Source organism: Pyrus communis, chromosome 9 (genome assembly GCF_963583255.1).
Source record: "Pyrus communis chromosome 9, drPyrComm1.1, whole genome shotgun sequence".
Taxonomy (NCBI): domain Eukaryota; kingdom Viridiplantae; phylum Streptophyta; class Magnoliopsida; order Rosales; family Rosaceae; genus Pyrus; species Pyrus communis.
Window position 1 is genome coordinate 19,954,906 of NC_084811.1, and position 25,691 is coordinate 19,980,596.

The window sequence follows — 25,691 nt, forward strand, 5'->3', positions numbered from 1 at the left end:
TACAAGATTATATATGTGTACTGCCCTTCACCATACATGCAACCAATCAATTTCATTCTATATATTGTGATCAATTTCAACCAACCAATCAAGTATATAACCAAAACCTGAAACATTTGAATAACAAGAAACTCCTTGATATCACGACATTGAATATCTACTTCAGCATGCTGTGGACGAGTGAGTGAATGTGTGGAGTAGCACTATACAACAACAAAACAGTTATGTCCATGTGCGTCCTAAACAGTGATACGACCCAAAACCTCTGCCGCCGAAGGCCTCTTTGCAGGGTCGTTTTCCAAAAGCTTCAGCGCAAGGCTCTTAAGTGGATGGCCACTCACTTTCTCAGGAAGTTTTCCGTCCTTCTTAAAGCTTTTGAGAATGTCATACTTTTCAGCAACTGTCCTTGGTTGTGCAATCAGCTCCACGAGAATCATACCCAGGCTGAAAATGTCCCTCTTGAAATCCACTTTATCTTCGGGGGCATCATACGTCCGACCTTTCAATGCTTCTTCTATCTCCTCATCCCCGAAACAATTACCCACCAGCTTTCGTGCTGCATAAACACGTGCGTTAAATTATTTTCCAAAAGTTTACACAATCTTTTACTTTTACTAATAAACAAATTCGAAACACTTACCAATCCCAAAATCTCCTATCTTCCAATTGTTGTGTTTTACCAGTACATTTAACGGATTCAGATCTCCATGCACTATATTGTTTCCATGGATGTACAGCAACCCTCTTGTTATGTCTGTGAAAACAGTCAATGCCTCATCCCATGTCATGTTACCCCCCCCTCTTCAATAGCTCTTCACTCAAAGTTCTGCAAAAGAGGATTAACCAAACAAAGTTAACATAAGAAAAAAAATACAGAACACATATGTTTAGGTAGTCTCAATCTGGTACCTTTCACAACATTCTTGTACAATGTACAAGCATGGAAGTTGCTGCTTCTCTTTGTCTTTGTTCGTATTCCCAGGTCCTTCTTCAAGGGAACTGTTACTTCCATCATCATCCATATTTCGGCCTTCTTCCAGCTCAAGTTGACTTTTCTCACCAGCAAAAGTCAGATCAGTCCAAGAGGTGTAGTATTGCACCACATTTTGGTGTTTTAATCCCGATACAATGTCAACCTCGCTGCATATATACATAGAATGCCTTTTTAGTTAAACGAGAAGAATACAATAGCCTAAAAATACAAATATAATTTCACGGTAAATTCCAAATTCTTATTTTCTTACCGTTGGATGGTCTCAAAGTCCAAAGAATTAACCCCTAGAGTAATTTTCTTTGCTGCATAGACTTTGTTGTCTAATAAGTTCCTGCAGCGCGCTACAACCCCATAGGACCCTTCGCCAAGAATCTGCAACTCTTCATAATCTGAGAGATACCTTGAGAACTTTTTAGCATTTTCTTCAATCTTAGGCTCCCAAATGACGATATTTGTGATGGGGCATGTTATGGGCTGAATATGCACCTCCATATTGAACCAAAACCTGCAAGAGTAAAAAAAAAAAAAATCTTATGTATGATCTGATAGGCCCGTAAAAAGCTTCTAATAGGCTTTCATTTTATATGGATCTCCTAGGTTCTCCAGCCTTCCAATAGGCTTCCATTTTATAAACATATGCATGAACCATGAAAATGGACAAGTCTGAGCCGAGTACTTTCTACTCCCTCGACATCCCGCTCCTTTCGAGCATGCTCTCAAGATAAATAGAGTCACATTATCAACTCCTTGCGCTTCTAATCATTAACTACCATAAGAGGAATTTTATAATTAATCCCCAAAATGTATGCGGTTTTAGGAAAGTGCAGAAGCAAATTCTTAATCTACAAATACAGTATACACATATATTCCATAAATGAGTGGTCCTCAAACCCCATTCCTGGTCGTTTTCTAAGTTTTCTTTAATCTTACTTATACAAGATTTTATGTTATCAACTGGGAGGCTATAGTGCAGGCATAAATTTTCAACCCTAAATTAAAGAAGAATTGCCCCAAATAAAAATTGCAACGCTGCAATCGAAAAAAAAAAAAAACGCAACAATTTCCTCCGGTTCAAGAAATGCTTCATCATATCAAACACAAGGGAAGTACATTATACTACCTACTCAGATTCTCCTAATCAATCAAGCAATTCGATTCTTGAAAATATTCTCATCAAGAAAATTCAATTCCAAGAAAAAATCAAACTATAAACAAACTGTATCAGGAATTAATGAATCTGAGATAAGGACTAAGAAGCTTACAGATGTTGATCGTTTTCGGTTCGGGACGAAATTCTAGAGGTGCGACTGCGAATCGTCACTTCCGACTCCTGAGCTCTCTCTCTCTCTCTCTCTCTCTCTCTCTCAGCAGCGTTGCTCCTTGCTTCGTAAAGTAGAAAGTGGGAAATGGAGGGAAAGACCAACAGAACAGAGTATAAGAGGAGGGCGATACGACGTCGTCCTTTCTGTTAAGAACGAACCGGCTGAAGTCTCTGGGCTCTGGCCCACAACGGAAACTCATAACTTCTGGCCCAAAGCTAATATCTTCTTTTTTTTCAGCCAAAAAAATCAGGATTTATTTTTGTTCCCCATTCGTGAACATCCACCGACTTATGTCACGGGCTAAAGCATACGAGCATAATAGGACATTTTCGGTATATTATAATTTATATGTCATTTTCGTTAACCGTCGAATTCGCTATTTCGAATACAGAGGATCAAGTAAATAATGCATTTTGTAAGCTCATACAGGTTCACAATCAACAAAAAAATTTAATACGACGTGCAACATATGATGCGTCAATATCCTGTATTATATTCATATGTACGTCTTTAGCCATAAAATCCAGACACAACATAATGTCCCTTTTTATATAAAAGTGCATGCGCCTATTGAAAATGTTAGTTCTACCTATCTCAAGAGGATCTTCAGTTTGTTTTGTAAAAATTAGGACTAGTAAGGGCGGGGGCAGATTCATTCATAGTCCCGAGCGCGAGGGCAAGGAAGAAAACGGGGAAAGAAAAAACTGTCAGTTAAAAATCTTGAACTGGACGACACCGTTTATCCTTTTATTAAATAAAAACTGACATTGGCCATTTTGAAATTAAAAGAAACAACCTGTCAACTTTCTGAAATTAATTAATAGTATGTGTGATAAGTATAGATATAGATTTTGAGTTCTTCAAGTGAGTTGGAGTTATTCTTCTTAAACTTTATCAAATGTTGATATACTATTTAGGTTACTGTACTGTATGTGAGATTTTAAAAGTTTGGGGTTGGTTGTAAAGTGAGCCAGTAGGTGATAAAAAACTTTTCAACTTTCAAAAATATTTTATCAAGTATTATGAACTCGTAATCACTTTAACATTCATCTCGTACCATCAAATTCACAAAAATACTAAAGAATTTTTTTTTTGATATTTTGTATGTTACATGTTAAATAATAAACCTAATCAAAATGATAAAACCAAATTCTCAATACAAGTACAGTTTTTAAGTGTAAATAGGAATTTTATTTATATGTGACATATAATAATTTACTTAAATCCGCCGAATACATGGCTATGCCCCTGCCTAGGCCTTGTCAAGGCGCTTAGGCACTAAGCCCCACCCCGCCGCCAGACTTGGACCTAGCGTAGCTTGATTAGGACCACCCGATGTTCGAATCTTGAATCCGCCATTGGTTATAGGGCCAATTATACAACGAACTTCAACAATCCGAACGTCTATTTTGTAAGTCTTCATTTATAGATCATCCTTGGAAAAAAATCAATTCAATCCGAAACCATTTACTAATTTTATTGTCATAATAAAATTTCAATGTTTCTTGGAACATAGTGTTCGTCAATTTCTTTGAACTCAATTAGATGTCTCGAACATCTTCGATTTGGCTAATATTTTTCAAGGACAATCTATAAAATGCAACTTGAAAAATAAACGGTTTCGATCGGTGATGTTCGATGTGAAGTGAGCCCCACTACTAATCCCTATTTTGATCAAACTAGCATGTCTCTTGACATGTGATGCAAATTCACACATCGTTTGGGCAAAAATCCTGCAGAAATTATTTTTCTCAAGAGGTGTAAACACAATAATGAATGATAACAACAATCAACCAAATTCAAGCAGCTGTATGCATATCTCCAGTACACACTACACACACACACAAAACACTTTGCCAGAGGGAAAATCTTTGTTGGATAAAAGGAGCACTTATTGCTGGAAACTTTACCCAACAGAGGTTCGTCAGAAAAGAATAGTCGGGCAAAACTCGTCACGCAGGGCCTTAAAAGTACTAGCCAGGCTTTAATTTATTCTTGTAGTGAAAAATTCCTACTAACTTACATGCCAAAAATACGAGGTTTTTTTTGTACTCATAACGTATATAAAGAAATCCAATAAAGTCATTACATTTGAAATAAAATTAATTACTTAGACACACACACACACATTTATATATATATAATTTTTTTTTTTTAATACGGGGTATTACAATGTACCCTCCTTCAAATAAATTTCGTCCTCAAATTTGTAACTCCTTAATTGTTGCATTGGTAAGGTAAACAAATCTAAAAGACGTCAAAAAATATATCACAAATATTATAGTAATAGTTGAAAAGCATTAGTAAAGTATTTGGTTAGAGTGGTTGCACGGAGACTACCTTTCCATGTCAAGAAGATTGCAATTCTACCCCTATAGTGCCTTCCAACTCTAGCATAACACCACTGAGTGAACATGATAGGAAAACAAAATTAGTCTTTAACTGAAAATCACATAACAATGAAATCAGTATACAAACATTGATGGTTATACAAATCGAAAATGTAACTCACCAATCACCTTACTAATTAGATTCTTATATTCTCATCACACTTAATTTATAATTTTATGTGGAGGAGTTTTTAGGGATTACCATGTTTAGTTTCTTGGTGGTTTTTGCCAATGGATTGGTCATAGCAACTCATTTTTTGCAAAATTATCAGCAACTATTATTGTGTCGAGTTTGCTTATCAGGTGGGATAGCATTGCCTTTGGTTGGAAGGTGACTTTTCTGCTATCCAATCAACCGATTTTGATCCTCTTTGACCTCTTCGTACACAATGATCTATTTGTCTGGACCGCATTCGGAATATGACCTTCTACACCTCTCACATATATCGTGAATGAAATGTTGTTGTGGATAAATTTGCTAAAACGGACTTGTGTTCTCCAACTTTGGTGTGGCATGACTCCCCTATGCCGCTGGCTCGTGATGCTTTGTTTTCAGATTATGTAGGCGTGCCTGGCTTCCACTTCTCAACCTAATGTGCATCTCACCATGCAGGTATGTCTTCATTTCTTGTTTTTTCCTAACCTTGTGGTGGTGTTGTTTGACCTGTTTTGCAGGTTTTAGACCCTTTAGGTTTGGCTTTAGAGAGGTTAGGTTTCATGTCCCCCCCCTCTTTTCCTTGTATCGTTTTTGTTTTTGTTTCTAGAGGGTAAGGTTTATGTCCCCCCTTCTTATTCATGTTCTTTTTCTCTTTTCTTGGTATTATGAGGGGTAAGGTTTATGTCAACCCCTGACTAGGTATGAATTTTTTTCGTTATCAATAAAATATCCCTCGTATAGTAGAGTTTTGATTTATTAAAAAAAAAAAAACAAAAGAAAAAAATAGAAAAAAAAAGGAAAAAAAAAAAAAACTAGCTCATCACACAACCCGTAGTTGTATAGGAATGAGAAATATTACCAACGTTACCAACTCGTGTAGGAATGAGAATTTCACTTCGCAATGGCCTTTTCTTTTCTTTTTCCTTTGTCAGTTGGAATGAAGAATTACATCTTAATTTGTTTCACAATTAGGACTCCTAAATAGATGTAAGCCCAATAAAAGTCTCACATTCTTCCACTTGGACGTGACATCTATTCAAGAAGCTCTCTGGATCAAGAATAAATTTCTTGACACGCACAACTTTGGAAGACTATTTGATAGCAATATCTATTCAAACTTAGTGTCAAATATCATTAGCTCGTAGGACCATAGACTACGATATCCAATACGGCGGATGTGTACCTCTATAATCACATACAAGCAATAACATTCACATAAAGTACCAACAAGTCGTGGACAAACATATATATATATATGATACGTTGTCCTCTTTACACATAAAGTATCACACTTAACACATACATGGTCTTCTTTACGATCACAACGTGATCTTCCTTAATGCTTAAAATAAGCCCCTATGTCGAAAAGACAATCTTCAAAATTGGCTAGCTGTAATGACTAGTATTTAGAAATAAAACACATCAATCCTTAATGCATATCCATGAAGTTTTAATTGAAAAGCAAAATAGCTCCCACTAATTTTAGGCATCCTTAAAGCTTGATAATTCTCCCATTCTAGTGACATGCTTTAAAGAAACTAACTAAGGAATAACTCTATTAATATATATGTAGTCATATCTGTAGTGTAAATATAATCAACACTTGTATATCATTTCCTCACTCTTCCTCTTTCTAGCAAATATTGAGGGCATCAGGTATGGAGAAAACTTTAACTACCCTGCATGCGTTAGAGCCCCACAACATCCACGAATTAAGTATATACTAGCCTCTTGCCACACGCATACGCGTGTGGCAATTGACCTTTTTATATTAGGTTATGTCTTTTAATTTTTTTTTAAATAACTATTTTATATTTTTATTAAAAAATTATTCATAAAAAAAAATGAAGCAAAACCATGAAACCGCCCACTAACATGGGAGTTTTTTTTTAATTAAAGTTTTAAATTTAAAATTCATTCAAAATTAAAATGTGGTGAATTACTTTAAATTCTTATGGTTCAATTGTAATTTTAAGAATTCTTGAAGGACAATTTTTGGTATTTTGAATGCTTCACCAAACTGGTCTTCTCCCTTTATATATATAGATACATAGTAAAGAAAAATAACTGTTGATTGCATAACATTTGTCTATAATTTTGCACCTCCATTTCTAATACAAACACAAAACTAGAAATTGACTTTAGAAATATATAATCTACCAAAATTGGAATCTGAATAAACCATTTATTTCCAACTTTTCTTTCCTCTTGAAAACTAGTATGTGTTTTTAGATTGACCCCTGAGATAGCACAACATTTTCTTTTGCATATGGCCTATGCTTAATCTCTACTCTTTCAAATCTCTTGAATACCTCAAGGCTCTAAAATTTCTTTTGTCCAACTTCTAATAGCACGACTACTTTAGTCATAATTTGCTAACAGTAATGAGCTTTCTCACCTTTTCTCTTACTATAATCCCTTAAGCATTACTAAGCCCTACTTCTTTAAAACCTCCAAATTTCTTGGTTTACAATCCCAGTTTGCTCTAAAAGAGAATCAACTGTCAAGACAATCAACCAAAACAATTCATACATTAAGCAAGAACCGAAAAGTACATATATTCTTTCCCTGTAAAGAGAATTTTGTCATCGAAACTCAACCTCCTTAATATACATATACATATCTCAAGGTTTTTGGCTCCTTCAATCCTTCTTACACTTAAATACTCACTTACGTCCTATTGACCCAATACCTTGTTTTGGTTCCATTAAGTCCCACGCTTTATTGTTTTTCATGAACTCTAATTTAGTTTATATAGCTTCAACCCTCCTCCAAAATGTGAACTAGAAATAACCTCTTTATTAGTACACAAAATTGAATCATGTAGATGACTTTATTACCGTCAGACCTCTTTGGCTCTTGTTCTGTTGTAGGGCCTTCGATAGAGATTCCATCTTGATCTTCTTCTTATTCGATATCGTCTACAGCATCTTTTGGTCTATTTTCTGTAGGTTTACAACATTGGTGTGTTTAACTCCTCTCCTTCTTCAAAACAAATTCTTTATTCACACACTATTGTCCTCATATTCTATGTAATTAGTTCCTACTTATGGTATGTTTATGATCCGAAAAAACATAAAACCTTAATTGTTTTGCGTAACCAATAAAATAACAATCCACTACCTTCAGGGTTATCTTAGATAATTCAAATTGTAAGTTTTTGCCTAAGTTTTGCAATAATATTCTTCTCCCCTATTGGATTCAACATTTCAATCTTCAAGTCAAGTTGCCTTCTAATTCAACGAATAAGTACTTTCTAATCGAACCGTAAGTCCTTTTCTTAATCAACCTACTCTTGTTCCAAAGTTACATATATGTACTCCCAAATTGCATAGATTCAAACTACATACAAGTGTCAACCATTTTTTGTTCGCAGATGATAGTTTTATTTTCGCTCAAAGTTAGCTCCAAGAATGTCAAAGGGTCAAGGCGTTGCTCAAGATTTATGAATTCGGGCCAAGCAATCAACTATGAAAAGAGTTGCGTAGCGTTCAGTGGAAATCTCATGGAGATTGATGGGAAAGTACTTGCCGATTTTCTAAGCGTGTCTCGAGTTGCATACCATGACTGCTATTTGGGTTTATCGGTTTTCGTGGGGAAAGCAAAGAAGGCTACATTCGCTTACATAAAGGATCGCCTATGGAAAAAATGGAATGGATTGCGGGGCAACTTGTTGAGCAGTGCGGGCAAGGAGTTGTTGTTAAGACAGTGGCACAAGCAATACCACTGTACACTATGCAGACTTTTCTTTTGCCTAAAACATTTTGTAATGAGTTGAACCAAATGGTTGTCCAATTTTGGTGGGGCCGAAACCAAGGGAGGCGAAAGATTCATTGGATTAGTTGGCAAAAATTATGTAAAACGGAAAGTGAGGGAGGTTTGGGGTTCAAAGATTTGTATGCTTTTAATTTGGCTTTATTGGCAAAGCAAGGATGGAGACTACTTCAACAGCCGGATTCACTAGTGGCTTAGTTATTCAAAGCCAAGTACTACCTGAAGACGGATGTCATGAGTGCCCCTATGAAAACAAATGGATCTTTTTGCTGGAGGAGCATTGTGGAGGCTCGGAAGGTTATACCCGAAAGGGGGCGATATGGCGTGTGGGGGATGGCAATAGTATAAAGGTGTGGCGCCGTGGGGGGGGGGGGGGGGGTGGGAATGTGTGGGGGGCAAGGTAGAAACATAGTAAAATAACTGGAAGTAAGGAAGGTACAAAGGCACGAAACACATTCACGCCAATCCCTTACGATCTACAAAACGCTAACTAGGAGGGCAAGGTAGCCCGTCTTTGTTCAGAACCCGCACAGATGAAGATGGGATTCGAGCTTTGTGGTAGTTACCCTACTCAAAACCCGCCAGAGGCCGCATACCGCCCTCGCCAATCCGCTGCGCAGATAAGCCTATCCCTCCTAGCACCATCCCCGATAGGAGTATCCAGAATCGCCGCTCGGTGACCCTTCGAGATACCACCCCTAATGGAGTTGATCTACCAGCAGCGAGAGTTTGGCAAATGACGGTGGAGACCAGTTGATTACAATCAGTAATTGCGCCCAACAGGGGGGTTGGGTGGCCTGGGGTAAGTGGCGGGATCCATCGATCCACCCACAACATCGTTTGGTCCCCACTCATAATCTGCCAATGAGATCCAGCGATAATGATCTCTCTTCCTGCCAAGAGACTAACCCAAGCCCAAGATGCCCGACTCCCACGTTTTGCTTCCAAGAACGAGCAATTAGGAAAATATCTTCCCTTGAGCACTTGAGCCCAGAGTGAGTTGGGCTCATTGCTGTGTCTCCAACATTGCTTGTGAAGGAGAGCCAAGTTAAACTAACCAAGGGACTTGAAACCCATGCCGCCATCACTTTTACCCACTCCCAATGTCTCCCATTTCACCCAACGGATCTTCTGCTCCCCCTCCTTTTGACCCCACCAGAACCGTGCCACCGCAAAGTCAATCTCCTGGCAAAGAGTATCTGGAAATCTAAAAATGTTCATAGGGTATGCAGGGATGGCTTGAACAACCACCTTGATAAACTCTTTTACGGTAAACAACCTGCTTTTTGACGAAAGAGGTATTTCTTGGGACATGGCTCTTTTATGTGATATCTTTTGGGAGAGGAAGTCCACTTAATTTGTAGCATCCCACTTAGTTCTCTTAAACCACCGGATGTGCTCATTTGGCATGCGGAAAAGAATGGTAAGTTCTCCACCAAGAGTGCATATCATTTGGCACGTTCGTGTGGAGAGGAGAGTGCACGGGTTGCGAGCGGATCGTCGATGGAAAGTGAGATTAAATTTTTGTGGAAGGCACTGTGGAGAGCGTGTGTGACAGGAAAAATAAAAATCTGTGTATGGAGGAGCTGTATGAATGCAATGCCCACGAAAGACAACCTGATCAGGAGAAAAATCCTTCAAGATGCCTCTTGTAGTTTGTGCAGTGGTAGAGGAGAAACGATTGAGCATGTGTTGCGGGCATTGTACAATGGCGGCAACCATTTGGTTCTCTAGTCCGTTGGGCTTTCGAGTTCACGAAGCCAGAAATATTGCATGGGTGGATTGGATTGCAAGTTTGGCACGATCTTTGGCATGAGACAATTTCGATCTCATACTAATGACGATATGGCATATCTGGAAGGAAAGGAACGCGTTAGTGTGGCAAGGCTCGACAAGGCACCCACTGGATATCAATTATAATGCTCAAGCTTGGTTGGCAGAGTATAAAAAATGGCATGGGCAACAAATCAAAAGCAGCACACAAATGGGGGTTGTAAAAAAATGGAAGAAACGGGAGGTGGGTTGGATCAAATGTAATTTTGATGGGACATGGAAGGATAAGGATAACAAGGGAGGAATTGGAGTAGTATTTAGGAGTGACGAGGGAAGATTTTTGGCTGCATTAGCGATGCATCTAGACGATATAGCTTCACCATGGTTGGCAGAATTGGAGGCAGCACGTGCAGCCATCGCGCTGGTGAAAGATATGCAAAAGGAGCAGCTAGGGGTGATGCTGCTTTGGTCCTTGCTGCTTTAAACTTGCAGGCCGAGGATAATACTTCATTGTGGGGCAATGTATAGTTAATGAGGCAAGATTTTCCTTAAGGTCTATTCCACAGGTCAGAGTAAGACATGCTCCTAGAAAGGCAAACAAGGTTGCTCACAGATTGGCGCAATGGGGTCTTACCTTCGATCACAAACGAATTTGGTTTGAGGAACCTCCAGATGTAATTTTGAACCTCCTGATAAAGGATAGTTAACTATGTAATTTTATTGGTACGGGACGCTCTTTTTCCCTTTGACTGCGTTACAATCCTTAGTTGCCCATATAACCAATCCCGTTAAACTTGACTCTTGCCTAGATATATCATTTTAAAAAAATGAAATAAACAATCCACATACTGCATCACAACGAAACTTCACGGGTTAATATGAGACATATTAAAGTTCTTCATACTTAAATTTCAGGTTATTCCAAAAACTGTTACATTGATCCTTCACTTAATATAAACCTTATAATTATAACTGTTAGGAAATATTAGTGACGCCGAACTGAATTTGAAGAACCATAATCAATCCAGAATCTTAATATTTTTTCTGTCTTGAGCCAATGGAAAGTCTGAAATGCAATCTATTTTATCATATAAGATTTTCAGATAAAAAGAAACAGGTGTTTACCTCATTGACTCAATCTTACATACTCGCAACGTCATTATATGTCCGCAAAACCTTAATAGTCTTAACAATTCAACCAAAACCACTCTTTCAGATTCAAACTCCTTCAGTGTCACTTGCAGCCACCATGGTAAAAAGCTTAACCTCTTTCCCGTTTGATTATGTTGATAGCATGATCTATTTACTCCTTCATTCAAACACTTCACATAAACTGTTCTAGAATACACTTAACTTGAACAAGACGTAACATTTCTTATCCCATATCTTGTTACAATCTCTTAAAGGGGATTTAAAACTGGAAAACACGGAATATGCAATTTTATTGATCTTTAACCCCAAAAATTTTATACATAATTGATAAACATCTGGGGACAGAATATCAACATGCCTTTAATACTTTCACAAGGCTACTGAATGAACTTAACATGAAAAACTTTTATCAAAACCCCTTATATCTGTAGACTGAAAAGAGCATGATCTTCACATAAGTCAATGTAATACCTTGTTCCATTATAGATTATGCCCAATTAAAAGTTTACATTTGTAGACAGAAAACTCTAACTGGCAGTGTCTATAATACAATTATGTCACTACAACGTTGGATTGAAAAGACGGTATTTCTTATTGGATAGTTGTAGCTAGACGGTAAGCTAGGTCATCCCTCAATCATGACATCTTTATGGGTCATAATTCTTTATGCGGAATTTTAACATATTCATACTGTAAATTGTGAGTCAATGTTAGAAAAAAAAGGGAATGTAAATATTGTAAATACTAGGAGTCCTTTATTAGGAAGGATAGTTTTTTATTATTTGTTTCCTTATGGAACATGAATTTTATGTATATATATTTCAAATCAGGAATACAAAGACAATTTACCCCGTAAAATTCTATTTGGCATCAGTGCCAAGTTGCCGTAACCTTACTGTAACCCTAGAAACTGTATCTTCCGTTGCCGCTGCCTTTGACGTGTCTACGCTGCACCCTGGGATTGCAGCACATAGTCTTGCTGCTGTGCTATGTGTGTGCCGTGTGTTTTGCAGAGGAGTTTGTTGTTATTTGCTGCTGTGTGTGTGCCGTGTGTTTTGCAGAGCAGTTTGTTGCTGTTGCCGTGAGTCTCTAGTGCAATTGTGCGTTTTTTTTTCCTCCCCTTCTTACTAAGTCGTGATGGCGAATGTAGGCGATGAATCACTTTTGAAGTTGGAAGGTGGTTCCTGCGCACCAACCAATAATTCGGTACCGAGTCCCGTTGTTATTTAGAACGATGCGTTTACCGTACCAAATACCGTGAAGTTGAATGGATCAAATTATCCTCTTTGGTCTAAGGTATTGGAGATGCATATTGTTGGACTTGGTAGAAAGGGCTTCGTGACAGAGAGTATCAAGGAACCTGCTGAGGATAATGTTGAGTATGAGATGTGGGAAATAGGGAATGCAATAGTAAAAGGGTGGTTGATCAATTCCATGGAACCTGCTATCATGAGATTTTTTATTCACCTGCGTACTGCTAAAGAAGTTTGGGAAGAGGTGGCTCGGACTTATTATGATGGTTCGGGTATCTCTCAAATTAATGAATTGAAGGTTAAGTCGTTCAGGCTTCATTAAAAGGGCCGACCAGTGGGTATGTATTACGCTGACCTTAAGTCCGTTTGGCAGAAGCTGGATCAACGAAGAGCAATCAAGATAGAATGTGCTACTGATTTCAAGACACTTCGAGAAGAAATTCAAGTTGATCGTGTGTATGCTTTTCTGGCTGGTTTGGATGACATCTTTGATAAAGTACATAGTGATATTCTATGTACTCAACCCTTACCATCTGTCGAGGAGGTTTTTTCTGTTGTTAGGCGTGAAGCACAACGACATGCCACTATGATGGGTGGGAGTAATAACCAAAAGGGGCTACCGTCCATGGCCATGGTTTCTCGGCCACCTGCAACTTCCCGTCCTAATACTTTTAATCAATCTTTTAATTCTCGTCCCTTTACACAAGAAAATAAAGATGATTTGAAGTGTACTTTCTGTGGTCAAACCCGTCATACCGAAGAAACATGTTTCACTAAGCATGGGGTGCCTGATTGGTTCCCTGAATGTAAGAAGAAATTGTGTGCCAAAGAACATGGAGCAACAGGATCCGGTGGAGGCCGTGCTTCCCTTGCAGTGGTTACACCAATAGTCCAGGCAGCCGAGCCTAGTTCTGGTGATTTTCATCAAACTTTGTTGACTCGTACTCAGGGTGACTCGTCTTCCAACACAGGTACTATGGGACATGCTCTGTTAGCCTCCAAAACTGAGCAACATACGGGTTGGATTCTGGACTATGGTGCAACGGATCATATGACATATGATAAAAAAAAATGTTTCAATACATGACTACGTCTCATAAGAAAAACATAACAACTGCCAATGGTACCATGGCATCCGTGTGTGGCACAGGCACCGTGCATCTCACCCTCTCTCTCCCTTTACATCGTTGCTTACTTGTTCCTAGTTTATCCCATCACTTATTATCCATACCACAAGTGGTTGAACAATTAAGTTATGTTGTTCTAATGTATCCGTCCTTTTGTCTACTTCATGATATTCAGACCAAGTAGATAATTGGGCATGGCACTAAGAGAGAGAGGTTGTACTATGTGGATGACGTTGTTCCTGGCAGAGCTAATGTCATTCGAATATCTCGTTCTAGTAATCTATAAGAAGTGTGGTTATTGCATCGTCGGTTAGGGCATGCATCTTTTGGGTATTTACGGCATATGTTACCTAGTCTATTTAGTAGAATAAATGAATCAGACTTACATTCTGAAGCATGTATTCTTGCTAAAAACCATCGTGCTTCGTTTCCTCCTAGTATGAATAAAAGAGCTTTGCAGTTTAAACTTGTGCACTCTGATGTGTGGGGGCCTTCTCCCGTTGTTACTTCTTTTGGGATTAAATGGTTTGTTACATTTGTTGATGATTGCACTCGTATGACTTGGCTATATGTGTAAAAGTGATGTTGGTATGGTATTTCGATCTTTTTCTCGGATGATTCAGACATAATATTCGTCTGTGATTAAAGTTCTACGTTCCAATAATGGTGGTGAGTATATTAATTTTGAGTTGTCAAAGTTTCTTCGTGATCGAGGCATTCTTCATGAAATGACATGTCCTCATACCCCACAACAAAATGGGGTTACCGAGAGGAAAAATTGCCATATCTTAGAAACAGCACATGCTCTCCTTCTTGGGGCATCTGTTCCTAAGGTGTTTTGGCCTAAAGCTGCCACTTATGCAGTCTATGTGATTAATCGTATGCCATCAAGGGTTGTTGGCTTTCGAACGCCTCTCCAAGTCTTCACTCAACACGTTCAAGTGGTGTTTACTCATACTCTCACTTCTCGGGTATTTGGGTGTGTGGCGTGTGTGCATATTTAGAAAATCTATCGTACTAAGTTGGATCCGTGTGCCTTACGATGTGTGTTTGTCGATTTCTCACCTCACCAAAAAGGATATAAATGTTATCACCCGGAAACTCGGCATATGTATGTTACCATGGATGTGGCATTTTTGGAATCAGAGTATTTTTATGCTCTTGTATTTTCCTCTTCAGATTACCAGGGGGAGAGCGCTAAAGGTGATCTGAAATGGTTTGACCTAGGGGGAGACAATATTGCAGAGACCGCAGCTGCTAGTGGAGAAGTATGTGTCGAGCTTCCCAGTGGAGAAGCATGTGCAGAGAAGGACTTAGAGTTACAGATGGCTTCTATCGAGCCACCTAAAGTGGTTAAGTCAGTTTCTTTCATACATAGTAGGGCTCGGGACCCTGCATCTGCTGAAGTATTGTTAGAGCAGCCACGGCAGATTGTTACCGAGAGTAGTATGCAGTCACAACAACCACCTACCGAATCTGTTGATGTGCCCCCTCTCTTTCTAGCTCCACTGTGCTGCCCAATATGTCTTCTTTGGATATACATGAGGTAAATATTATGGATGATTATGTAACTAATGCAAGTAATGATGTAAGTACATATAAGTTGCCACCGAGATAAAATCGAGGTGTGCCACTTGTCAGGTTCTCTCCGGAAGGAAAAGTGAAGTATCCAATAGCCAACTATGTCTCATGCAATGGTCTTTCACCAAAGCGCCAAACTTTGGTGGACAATATGGAATCTGTTCAAGTACCAACCCGTGTGGAGGAAGCTCTAAAGGATCCAAAGTGGGCAAAAGCAATGGATGAGGAAATGTTGGCGTTACAGAAGAGTAATACCTGAGAGGTGATGCTGTTGCCAAAAGGAAAGAGAACAGTTGGATGCCGATGGGTATTTACGATCAAATACAAAGTCGCCGATAGATCAATAGACATGTACAAAGCAAGGTTGGTAGCTAAAGGATACACCCAAACATATGGTGTAGATTACCAGGAAACTTTCTCTCCGGTTGCCAAGATGAATACGGTATGTGTTCTGATTTCTTTAGCTGCAAATATGGACTGGCCATTAAAACAGTTTGATGTGAAGAATACTTTTCTCCATGGGAACTTGGAGCAAGAAGTATATATGGATTTTCCTCTTGCGTATAGTGCTGGTGGAAATACCAAAGTATGTCGCTTGCATAAGTCTCTCTATGGACTTAAACAATCACCTCGTGCGTGGTTTGATAGGTTTACTCAAGTTATGAAAAAGATTGGGTATCATCAGAGTCATTCTAATCACACATTGTTTATGAAACGAAGACAGGAAAAAGTGACAGCATTAATTATCTATGTAGATGACATGATTATCACTGGAGATGATATTGATGGCTACTATTATGCGTATCTTAGCATATCTGAAGTCTGCACCAGGAAAATGAGTACTATATGGGAAACATGGACATTTAAGGGTTGAGGGGTTCACAGATGTTGACTGGGCAGGAAATGTAAGTGATAAACGATCTACTTCTGGGTATTTTACTTTTGTGGGAGGAAATTTGGTTACATGGCGAAGTAAGAAACAGAAGGTTGTATCGAGATCCTCAGCTGAGGTCGAGTATAAAGGCATGGCCCACAGCATTTGTGTGGTTCTTTGGGTTCGAAAATGTCTTTGGAGTCTGGGGTTCAAACCAAAGGAGACCATGAGGCTATATTGTGACAATAAGTCAGCAAGAGATATAGCTGATAATCCAGTGCAGCAACATGTGGAGGTTGATCGACATTTTATTAAAGAGAAGCTTGAGAAGAAGATTGTGTCCATACCGTTTGTGAATTCAGATGAGCAACTTGCAGATATTCTTACTCATGCTGTGTGTAGTCGAAAGTTTGCTGACTCACTTGTCAAGTTGGGCATGTGTGATATATATGCACCAACTTGAGGGGGAGTGTAAATTGTGAGTCAATGTTAGGAAAAAAATGAATGTAAATATTGTAAATACTAAGAGTCCTTTATTAGGAAGGATAGTCTTTTATTATTTGTTTCCTTATGAAACATGAATTGTATGTGTGTGTGTATATATATATATTTCAATCAGGAATACAATGACAATTTACCCTGTAAAATTCTATTCATACTTTAGGTGAGAGGAAGAATATGCTAATTTAATCTTGAATGTGCTAATTTCGTTTCTTATTCAATTTCAATTGCATGCTCACCAGAACTATAATATTGCATACACTATTGAAATTGAAAACTGAAATTGTATGCCGCAGGTTAGATGTATGAATATGAATATATGCCGCAAGTAGTTTAAAAATGCTCTATGTCCAAATCCAAACAAATTAAACCCAACGATAAATTACATGTGCAAGACATTAAGTCATTCAATTAACTTCAACATGTATGTGCCGCAGCCAACTTTACAAACTTTTCAAAATCAAACATTTAGCAATTGAATAGGCAAGGCAGCAGAATACTTAATGCCAATATGCCTAGATTTCTTTAGCAAACTAACAGTAATCATCATCATCATCATATGCAAAGTAGTAAGTCAAATATTCAATTCTGTAGTAACTTAAATATTCAATTCTCATGCGTGTATAAGATCTTGATTAATCAGTATACAAATCCTTCTTATTAATATGAGAAACGGCAGTAAGTAAATCATGTAATTTTATGTAACTCATGACAAATAAAATCACCAGCATGTAAAGAGCAATTAAATAAGTACATGTCGTAAGACTCTTTGATGAAAGAACATGTATATCAATCTGTAATAATATCAGAACATATGGCTGCAGAAACTATAGTGATGGTATATGCGCAGATATGGATTTAATCAACTATCATGCTTCACGGTTTTTATCTTTATTTTAGACTTCTAGATGCATATAACCTATGCTCTGATACCACATGTAAGTTGATCTATAATATGCACACTAAAAGTACTAACCTTGAGAAGCCATTATATCGAAGCACAAGGATGAATCACAAACGGCAGCAACAAGCAAAGATCTTCCCCTCTCTTTGCACGCCTTATGCACTCCTATATGGGGTAGGGTTTTGTGCTAGAATATTGTGTATAAGAGTGGGGACCTAAGCCTTATATTTATAGGTGAGAGTATTAGGTTTCTTGTCCATAAAGAAAAGCCAATACATATCTTTAGCACCTCTAGAATCCAAGACCTAATAGGATAGATATTCCCATTAATTATTGCTTTACTTCACCGTCAAGTAATCTGGGATAATCAAATATTACTTCCTATCTTGTATTCTTAATCAATTAGGACTTCTAAATAGATGTAAGACCAATAAAAGCCTTACAGCCCTAACCTTCTCCTTAATTTATACAAAATGTAATCATATCCCTTGTTGTTACTTGGCCGCTTACGTCCCCATTGGCATCTGAAACTCATTTATTATCATATCATTAGAACAATTGGAAGCTTGATAGAGTTGTATTGGAGTGAGAATATTGCCCAAATGATTAAGATTCCTTTAGATTGATGAGTAAGCACTTCAAATACCTCAAAGACTTGCCACCTGCATGCAAATAGACTAACATACACATGCTATAGACTCCACCTCTTCTACGATATATGTCTATGGCTTTCCATATGATTAACCAGGTTTTTGTTGTACCCTCCATTTGAGGGACATGTCGAACTTGAATAAGCTCGATTTCATCGCTCTGGAAGTATCTGGAAGAAACTACTTGAAGTGGGTTCAAGACGTGAAGCTCCATCTCACCGAAAAGGGTATTAGAGCCACCATCAAGAACTTACAGATGACAACCCCATCGACAAAGTTGAGAAAGTTACTGCAATGATCTTCATTTGAAGACACATCCATGATGCACTGTAGATTGAGTACCTTGTTGAGGAAGACCTACGCACCTTCTAGCTTGCTCTGGCCGATCGTTTCGATCACCAGAAAGAAGTTTAATTGCCTGAAGCAAGACACAGCTGGTAGCATTTACGCTTTCAAGAATTTAAGTCTGTGAATGAATACAACTCTGAAGTTTGTAGAATCCGATCACTGCTCAAGTTCTGTAAGTGGACTTAACAACCGAGGATCTCTTGGAAAAGACCTACTTGACCTTCACTGCCACCAATATTGTCCTGTAGCAACAATATAGGGAACATAAGTTCACCAAATTTTCGGATTTGATCTCTGTTTTACTTCTCGCTAAAAAGAAGAACCATCTTTTGATGAGAAATCATCAAGCTCGACCCACTAGCTCGAACGCTCCGCCTGAAGCGTATGCGACTAATTCTAGCAGCCACAACCGATAGAAACCCCGTCGTGGCCATGGAAATGGGAGGCAGGCCCCACCACGGGTCCAAGGTCAATAGAGTAAGGGCCCACCTAAGGGAGGAAATTTGACCTATAAGCGCCAACCCTTTGCCCCAAAGGCCCCAAACTTGAAGAACATGGGAAAAGTTACCGTTGAATCGACTTCTACTGAAATGGACATGTGCTACCATTGTGGATCAAAAGATCATTGGTCATGCGTATGTCGAGCTACCCTCGAGGCTATTGCCAAGTATCATTCCTGTCGTGAGAGGAACTTTGGGCATATGGAACATCCCGAAGATGCTACTACATACATGGAGATATCAGATTTTCAAGAGACATAAGCTCCTATGGAAGAATAAGTTTTATTCTTCTAGACATGTTTTTAGGGTGCTTTTTACCCCTAGTGGTTGAACCCACTAGGAGTGGTGGAAGCCCCCTAATTTTTTTAGTTTTATGGTTTAATTTTCAGACAATTTTTCTAAGTCTTTGGAATTATTTGTTTGGTTTGGTTTGTTTTGAATTATGGATAATTATTTTTAGGGACATTATTTTCTCGATTAATTAATTGAATGAATGGATTTATATTTATGCATGTGACCGATTCAATTAATTTATTTCTAGGTATGACTAGTGGGGAAGTTAGTTGTCTGGCTGATATTGCTACCATGCACACCATCTTGTGTGATAAACACTATTTTACTAACTTCGTACCTAAAAATGCACCTCTGACAATCCTCTCAGGCCTATCCAACTTGATAGAAAGATATGAGAAGACCCGTATAATGTTATCTAATGGTACTGAATTAACCATTAAAGAGGCACTTTATTCTCCCTATTCATGAAGAACGTTGCTGAGTTTTAAAGATATTCTAGATAATCAATATCATGTTGAAACCACTGAAGAAAATGGTTCTGAATTTCTTTGTATCACTTTTTACGAATATAGCCAGAAGCGTATTCACGAAAAGCTAGAACATCTCCCGAGTAGGTTGTACATAACAACCATTCGATATGTGGAGAACCACCATGTGGTTAGCCCTATGCCTGGGTTCCAGAGCACTCTCCTACTTTGGCATGAACAAATGGGACACCCCAGATGAGATATGATGCGTCGTATCCTCAAAGTATCACATAGGCATCACCTTAAATCTTATCCTGGTCATTCACTTTGCAAGGCATGCTAACTTGGGAAGTTGAGCATTCAACCCTTAATTACAAAGCTTATTCACGACCTGAGTAAGTTTCTTTAGAGGATTCAAAGGGATATTTGTGGACTTATCCAACCAATATGTGGACCATTTAAATATTTTATGGTGTTGGTTGATGCATCGACACATTGGTCACATGTCTACTTATCGTCCACATGCAATGATGCATGTGCGAAACTCCTAGCACAAATCATTAAGCTTAGGGCTCACCACCCTAATTATCCGATCAAGTCAATTCGACTGGATAATACTAAAGATTTTATGTCACAATCTTTTGATGATTATTGCATGTCAGTTGGGATTGAAGTTAACATCATGTACCTCATGTTCACACCCAAAACGGCTTGGCAGAAGCTTTCATAAAGTGCCTTCAGACGATAACTCGAACTTTGGTTATGCGAGCCAAATTGCCGGTATCTGCCTGGGGCCATGCAATATTGCACACAACTATGTTGGTCTGAAACTGAAACTGAAGTGCGATGTATTCTAGATCTTCAGGGCATTGTTCCAAGCATGTCGGATGCTTTTAATGATCTAGCAAAAGTGACAAGATCATATAATACCTGCTACAAACGCACCTGCAAGGATGTACATACTTAACGTATGCCATAATACTGCCTTGGAAGGTCGGATCGTCCCCGAATATGGGGCAGCCTCACCTCCCATACGGCCTGGTAGAATCGCAAGATTTCAGACCATTATGCAGTATTAGATTAGGTTTTGAATCAGAATGAGATGATCGTCGATGATGCATTTACGTACACAGTAGCTATTGACGTCATGCTTAGCGATGATATTAAACCACGTTCCGTTGATGAATGTCGATGTTGAACTGATTGGTCAAACTAAAAACAAGCAATCCAAGTCAAACTTGATTCGCTTATGAAACGTAAGGTGTTTGAGCATGTAGCTCCTGCTCCAGCACATATGAAGCCCGTGGGCTACAAGTGGGTTTTCGTAAGGAAGCGTAATGAAAAGAATGAAATAGTACGATACAAAGCACGCCTCGTAACGCAAGGCTTCTATCAAAGTCCTAGGATTGATTACGAGCAGACATATTCCTCAGTAATGGACATCATAACGTTCCGCTAAGTTATCAGTTTGGTAGTTTTCGAAAAACTGAATATGCAACTTATGGACGTGGTAACTATGTATCTTTATGAGGATCTAGATACGAAAATCTACATGAAAGTTCCAGAAGGACTTTCATTGACTAGTACAAATAGTTCTAGACAATGGAACACTCTTTCGATTAGATTAAGGAGATCACTCTATAGATTGAAACAATCCGGGCGGATATGGTATAATCATTTGAGTAAATATTTGACAAGTCAGGGTTATGTGAACAACAAACTATGCCTATGCGTGTTCATCAAGAAGTCACATCCTAGATATATGATCATTGCAGTTTACATTGATGACATGAGCCTCATAGGAACTCCTGTAGAGCTTAAGGAAATTGCCATTCACTTGAAATCGAAATTGTAGATGAATGATCTTAGGAAAACTCGGTATTATCTTGGATTGGAGATCGAGAATTGTTCGGATAGAATCCTAGTACATTAATCGAACTACACCCAAAAGGTGTTGCGATGTTTTAATGAGGATAAAACCTTCGAGTACTCCTATGGTCGTTCAGACTCTTGATGCTAAACGAGATCCCTTCCGTCCTAAGGAGGATGAGGAAGAGATTTTGGGGCCTGAAGTTCTATACCTAAGTGCAATAGGTCTAGTAAGTAAGTACCTTACTGGGTTAAAATTTACCATAAGGTGCAACTTATGGGCTAGGAAATAGTGGCGTAGTCACTTTGATGCGTAGACAGAAGCTAAGCAGAGGCGTTCCATCTTTTCATAGCGGGTTTTGGCACTTCTTAGCTGCCTGCTGATATAGTAGATTTGTGTTTCTTTCCGTGCTGGATTGTCCTAGGCAAGTAGGGCTCCAACGGTAGTGCTTGTTGCGGCTAAGTAGAGCTTAAGCGGAATGCTTGGGACTGATGCCTTCATGGTAGGAAGGTTGGTGACTAGTTGTTGGACCCGTTGATAGGCTTTTTCGTAGTCCTTGGTCCATACAAATTTCTTCCATTTCCTAAACAGTTGGGCAAAGGCTCTTATTATTGCTGCTAATCCTGGGATGAAGCGTTGAATGTATGACGGCTTCCCCATCAAGCTTTTCGGCTTCTTAGCGTTTAATAGAGGCATAAGAACTCTAATGGTGCACACCTTGTCTGGATCTACATTGACGACGCGCTAATGTAGTAGAAAGCCTAGGAACATGCCCAAGGAAACATCGAATGTGCATTTCTTAGGGTTCATCTTCAATCCATATGCTCGATATCTTATTAGCACTTTCCTTAGCACTTCCTAATTCCCTTCCCTGGTCTTGGATTTCACGATGAGGTTGTCCACATAGTCTTCCACTTCTTTACCCTGAGGTAGAATCAATCTTGATGTCTATGTTGGGCAGTGGAAACTCATCCTTTAAGCATGCTGCATTGAGGTCCCGGTAGTCTATGCATATCCAGATTTGGACAGTGTTATTCTTCTTTACTGGGACGATGTTGGCAAGCCAAAAAGGGTGCTTGATAGGCTTCATAAATCCGGCTACCAGAAGCTTTTCTACTTCAACTTTGATTTTAGCTTCTATTTTCGGATGGAAATTCCTCCTTTGTTGTACAATAGGCTTGATCTCAGGCTGTGTATTTAACATGTGGCACACTAAATTCGAATCAAGGCCAAGCATCTCTTCATAGCTCTAGGCAAAGATGTCTTTGAACTCCTTTAGCAAACTGACTAATTGTTTCTTTTCCTTGACAGATAAGTAAACAATAATAGATTTCAATTTTTGCATAAAGGGATCATCACTTAGGTTTACCTCTTCAAGCTTTTCCGCCACTGCAGTGGATCCATCCTACATGTATTTTGGAGTAGGCATGATTTCCTTAAAGGATTCGTCCTTGGCAGCAGGTGCAGGCATGTGTTTAGTCTCCTTGGGAACTTCATTTGCTTGGCGTGCAATGTCTCCATACTCGGGGCTTTCCCACAAAATGTGGTTAGGCCCCCCAACCTACCATAAGAGGTAGACGACGCGATCGTTGGGAAACACGACCTTGGAGCTTTGAGGTAGAGTGTAGGCAAAAACATTGGTATCTGGTTGTATGCGTTTTCCTTTTTCTACTAAGGTAAGCTCCTAAAATCTTCTAAATTTTGTTTTAGGGTTAGATTAGAGTAGTTGGTAAGTGTTAATCCAGTGTTGGATGCAGGAAACACCTCAGGAAGAATTTCTCAGATTTCTAGAATTTGAAATCGTGGCCATTTAGCCACTTTCAGACACATTTTCTGACCAACTCCGGCCATGTCACTGCCTCCAATGGGTATGTATCGATTCCTCACATTCCTAACTTCATTTAGGTTTTTAAATCACTGGAATTGGTTGAGAATCGAGCTCGAAATAAGCTCTAAAAGTCGGCCTGAAACCTACAAAATCCCCAGCCTTGCGAGGAACTCGAGTATGCCTGTACTCGCAGGCAAGTGGGATTGGGCGTGGGGCTACCATGGCCGGTGGGTGGAGTGCACGCGCCTCCTTCGGAGGCACTGTGCTCAGCTGCCGTCCACGGTGGTGCCGGCAACTTTTCTAGCCAACTTCCGACGACCCAAATAGTCGTATGGCCTCCTAGGTAGCTGCCCTGTGGTGATGCGTAGGGGCGCGTAGGTGAACCCGAGGTCCCTCCTTAGGTTTTTTGATGTCCCGAATCTGAATTCAAATTCTGTTTTCCCAAATTCAATCATTTTAGTAAAGTTTTAATAAATGGTCCCTATTTATGTTTAGGTGCGTTGGTTGGAAGCAATCCCGTCTTCCCTAGTTTGAATGGCTCTTCGACGACGGAGTATCTGTGAGTGGTCCCCTTCTTAAATTGCATGATTTTTATTAAATACTAGGCTTGCATTCACAAAAAACATGATTTCATGATTTTACGTTCTATGCATTATTTATGATTTATCAAATTTACGTTTTACGAAGGGTTATGAATTATTGGATTTACATTTATGAAATATCACAGATTTACAAATATGATTTATGATGGATTTGAGAAATATGATCTTTGATGCTTTGAGCTTTTGAGCTCCGATGATTTGGAAAGCTTATGATTTATGTTTTTGGTGCTTATCTAGTAGGGAATCATGCAACACATACACACAACCTGATTATATATATGTCTATGGCCATATGACACAGTTGAGGATATTTATGACATACTTCCAACTTCGCTGACGAAACCAGTGTCGAACAACTTCACTAGCCACGGCTAGTGTCATTGGGTTTTGTTTATATATTTTTTTTTTCCTTCTCTGGCGTAACCCAGAGTCGTATAGCTTCACCTTCTGGTGATGGGGCCTACCATATTTCTTCACTGGCGCAACCCAGTGTCATACAGCTTCACCTTCAGGTGATGGATATGCCTTAGGGCGACTATGATACCCCTAGTTGAGTACATCGGTAAGATGATTTACGAGATTCTTCAGATTTACCTTCGGGCATTTTGATATGACTTTTAAGGCGTTTCGATATGACTTTTAGAGTTGATTTTATCATTATGAACATTTTTTTTTTGGCATATTAGAGTTTTCAAAATAGGCGGGTTACTATGTTCATAAAGAAATCGGTTTTCTTATTATTACTATTATTATAAACTTTGGTCCACACATCCTTTGTTTTGCACCCTTTTCAGGATTTAGAATCGAGGCGTACGATCCCAGTGTCAGGGCACTCCCATATTGATATCTTTCAGTCTTCTCGATGTAGAACCCTTTCTTTTGTAATTGTACTTTTTATAATTATCCTTTCATAGAAATCTTTATTAGTTGTATGCTCTGAACACGTTTCCGCTTTTGCATATTTCATTATTTTAAATTTACATATTTTATTTATGTTTGTTCTTTCTTTATAACTTGCATGCAAGTTAAAGTGGCTTCGGTGTCTTAAGGATATCAGGATCAAGGCGTGTCACTAGATCTTCCCCATGCTTTTGGCATGTATTGTTGAGCTGAGTTGTCGTGACCTTTCCTCATGCTGGAAGTATTTTTTATAGAACTTGCCTACAAGCTCTTCCCAAGTTCGGATGGAACCTGGTGCGAGGGTGGTGTACCAAGTATAGGCACGATTAATTACGTTTTTTTAGAACTCCTTGAGAGGTGGGTTACAGTTGCCGACATGAGGACCTCATGCATCATTGAAACGGCTTATATGTTCCTTAGGGCTACCCTT

At 38.9% G+C, this 25,691-nt stretch overlaps 1 protein-coding gene across 1 annotated transcript; it reads right to left on the reverse strand.

Moving 5' to 3' along the window:
* Window positions 1-239: 239 nt before the first annotated feature.
* Window positions 240-788, reverse strand: LOC137744475 (uncharacterized). The gene is made up of 2 exons (XM_068484280.1): window positions 641-788; window positions 240-556 (listed from the first exon to the last, which is right to left on the reverse strand). The coding sequence occupies exons 1-2, from the start codon at window positions 786-788 to the stop codon at window positions 240-242; spliced, it is 465 nt and encodes a 154-aa protein (XP_068340381.1).
* Window positions 789-25,691: the final 24,903 nt, after the last annotated feature.

Excerpts from the sequence above, each read along its gene's own strand:
- LOC137744475 (XM_068484280.1), bottom strand. The coding sequence starts at position 788 with ATGACATGGGATGAGGCATTGACTGTTTTCACAGACATAACAAGAGGG. Across the intron at positions 557-640 it reads GATAGGAGATTTTGGGATTG|CACGAAAGCTGGTGGGTAAT; the intron begins GTAAGTGTTTCG and ends GTGTTTATGCAG.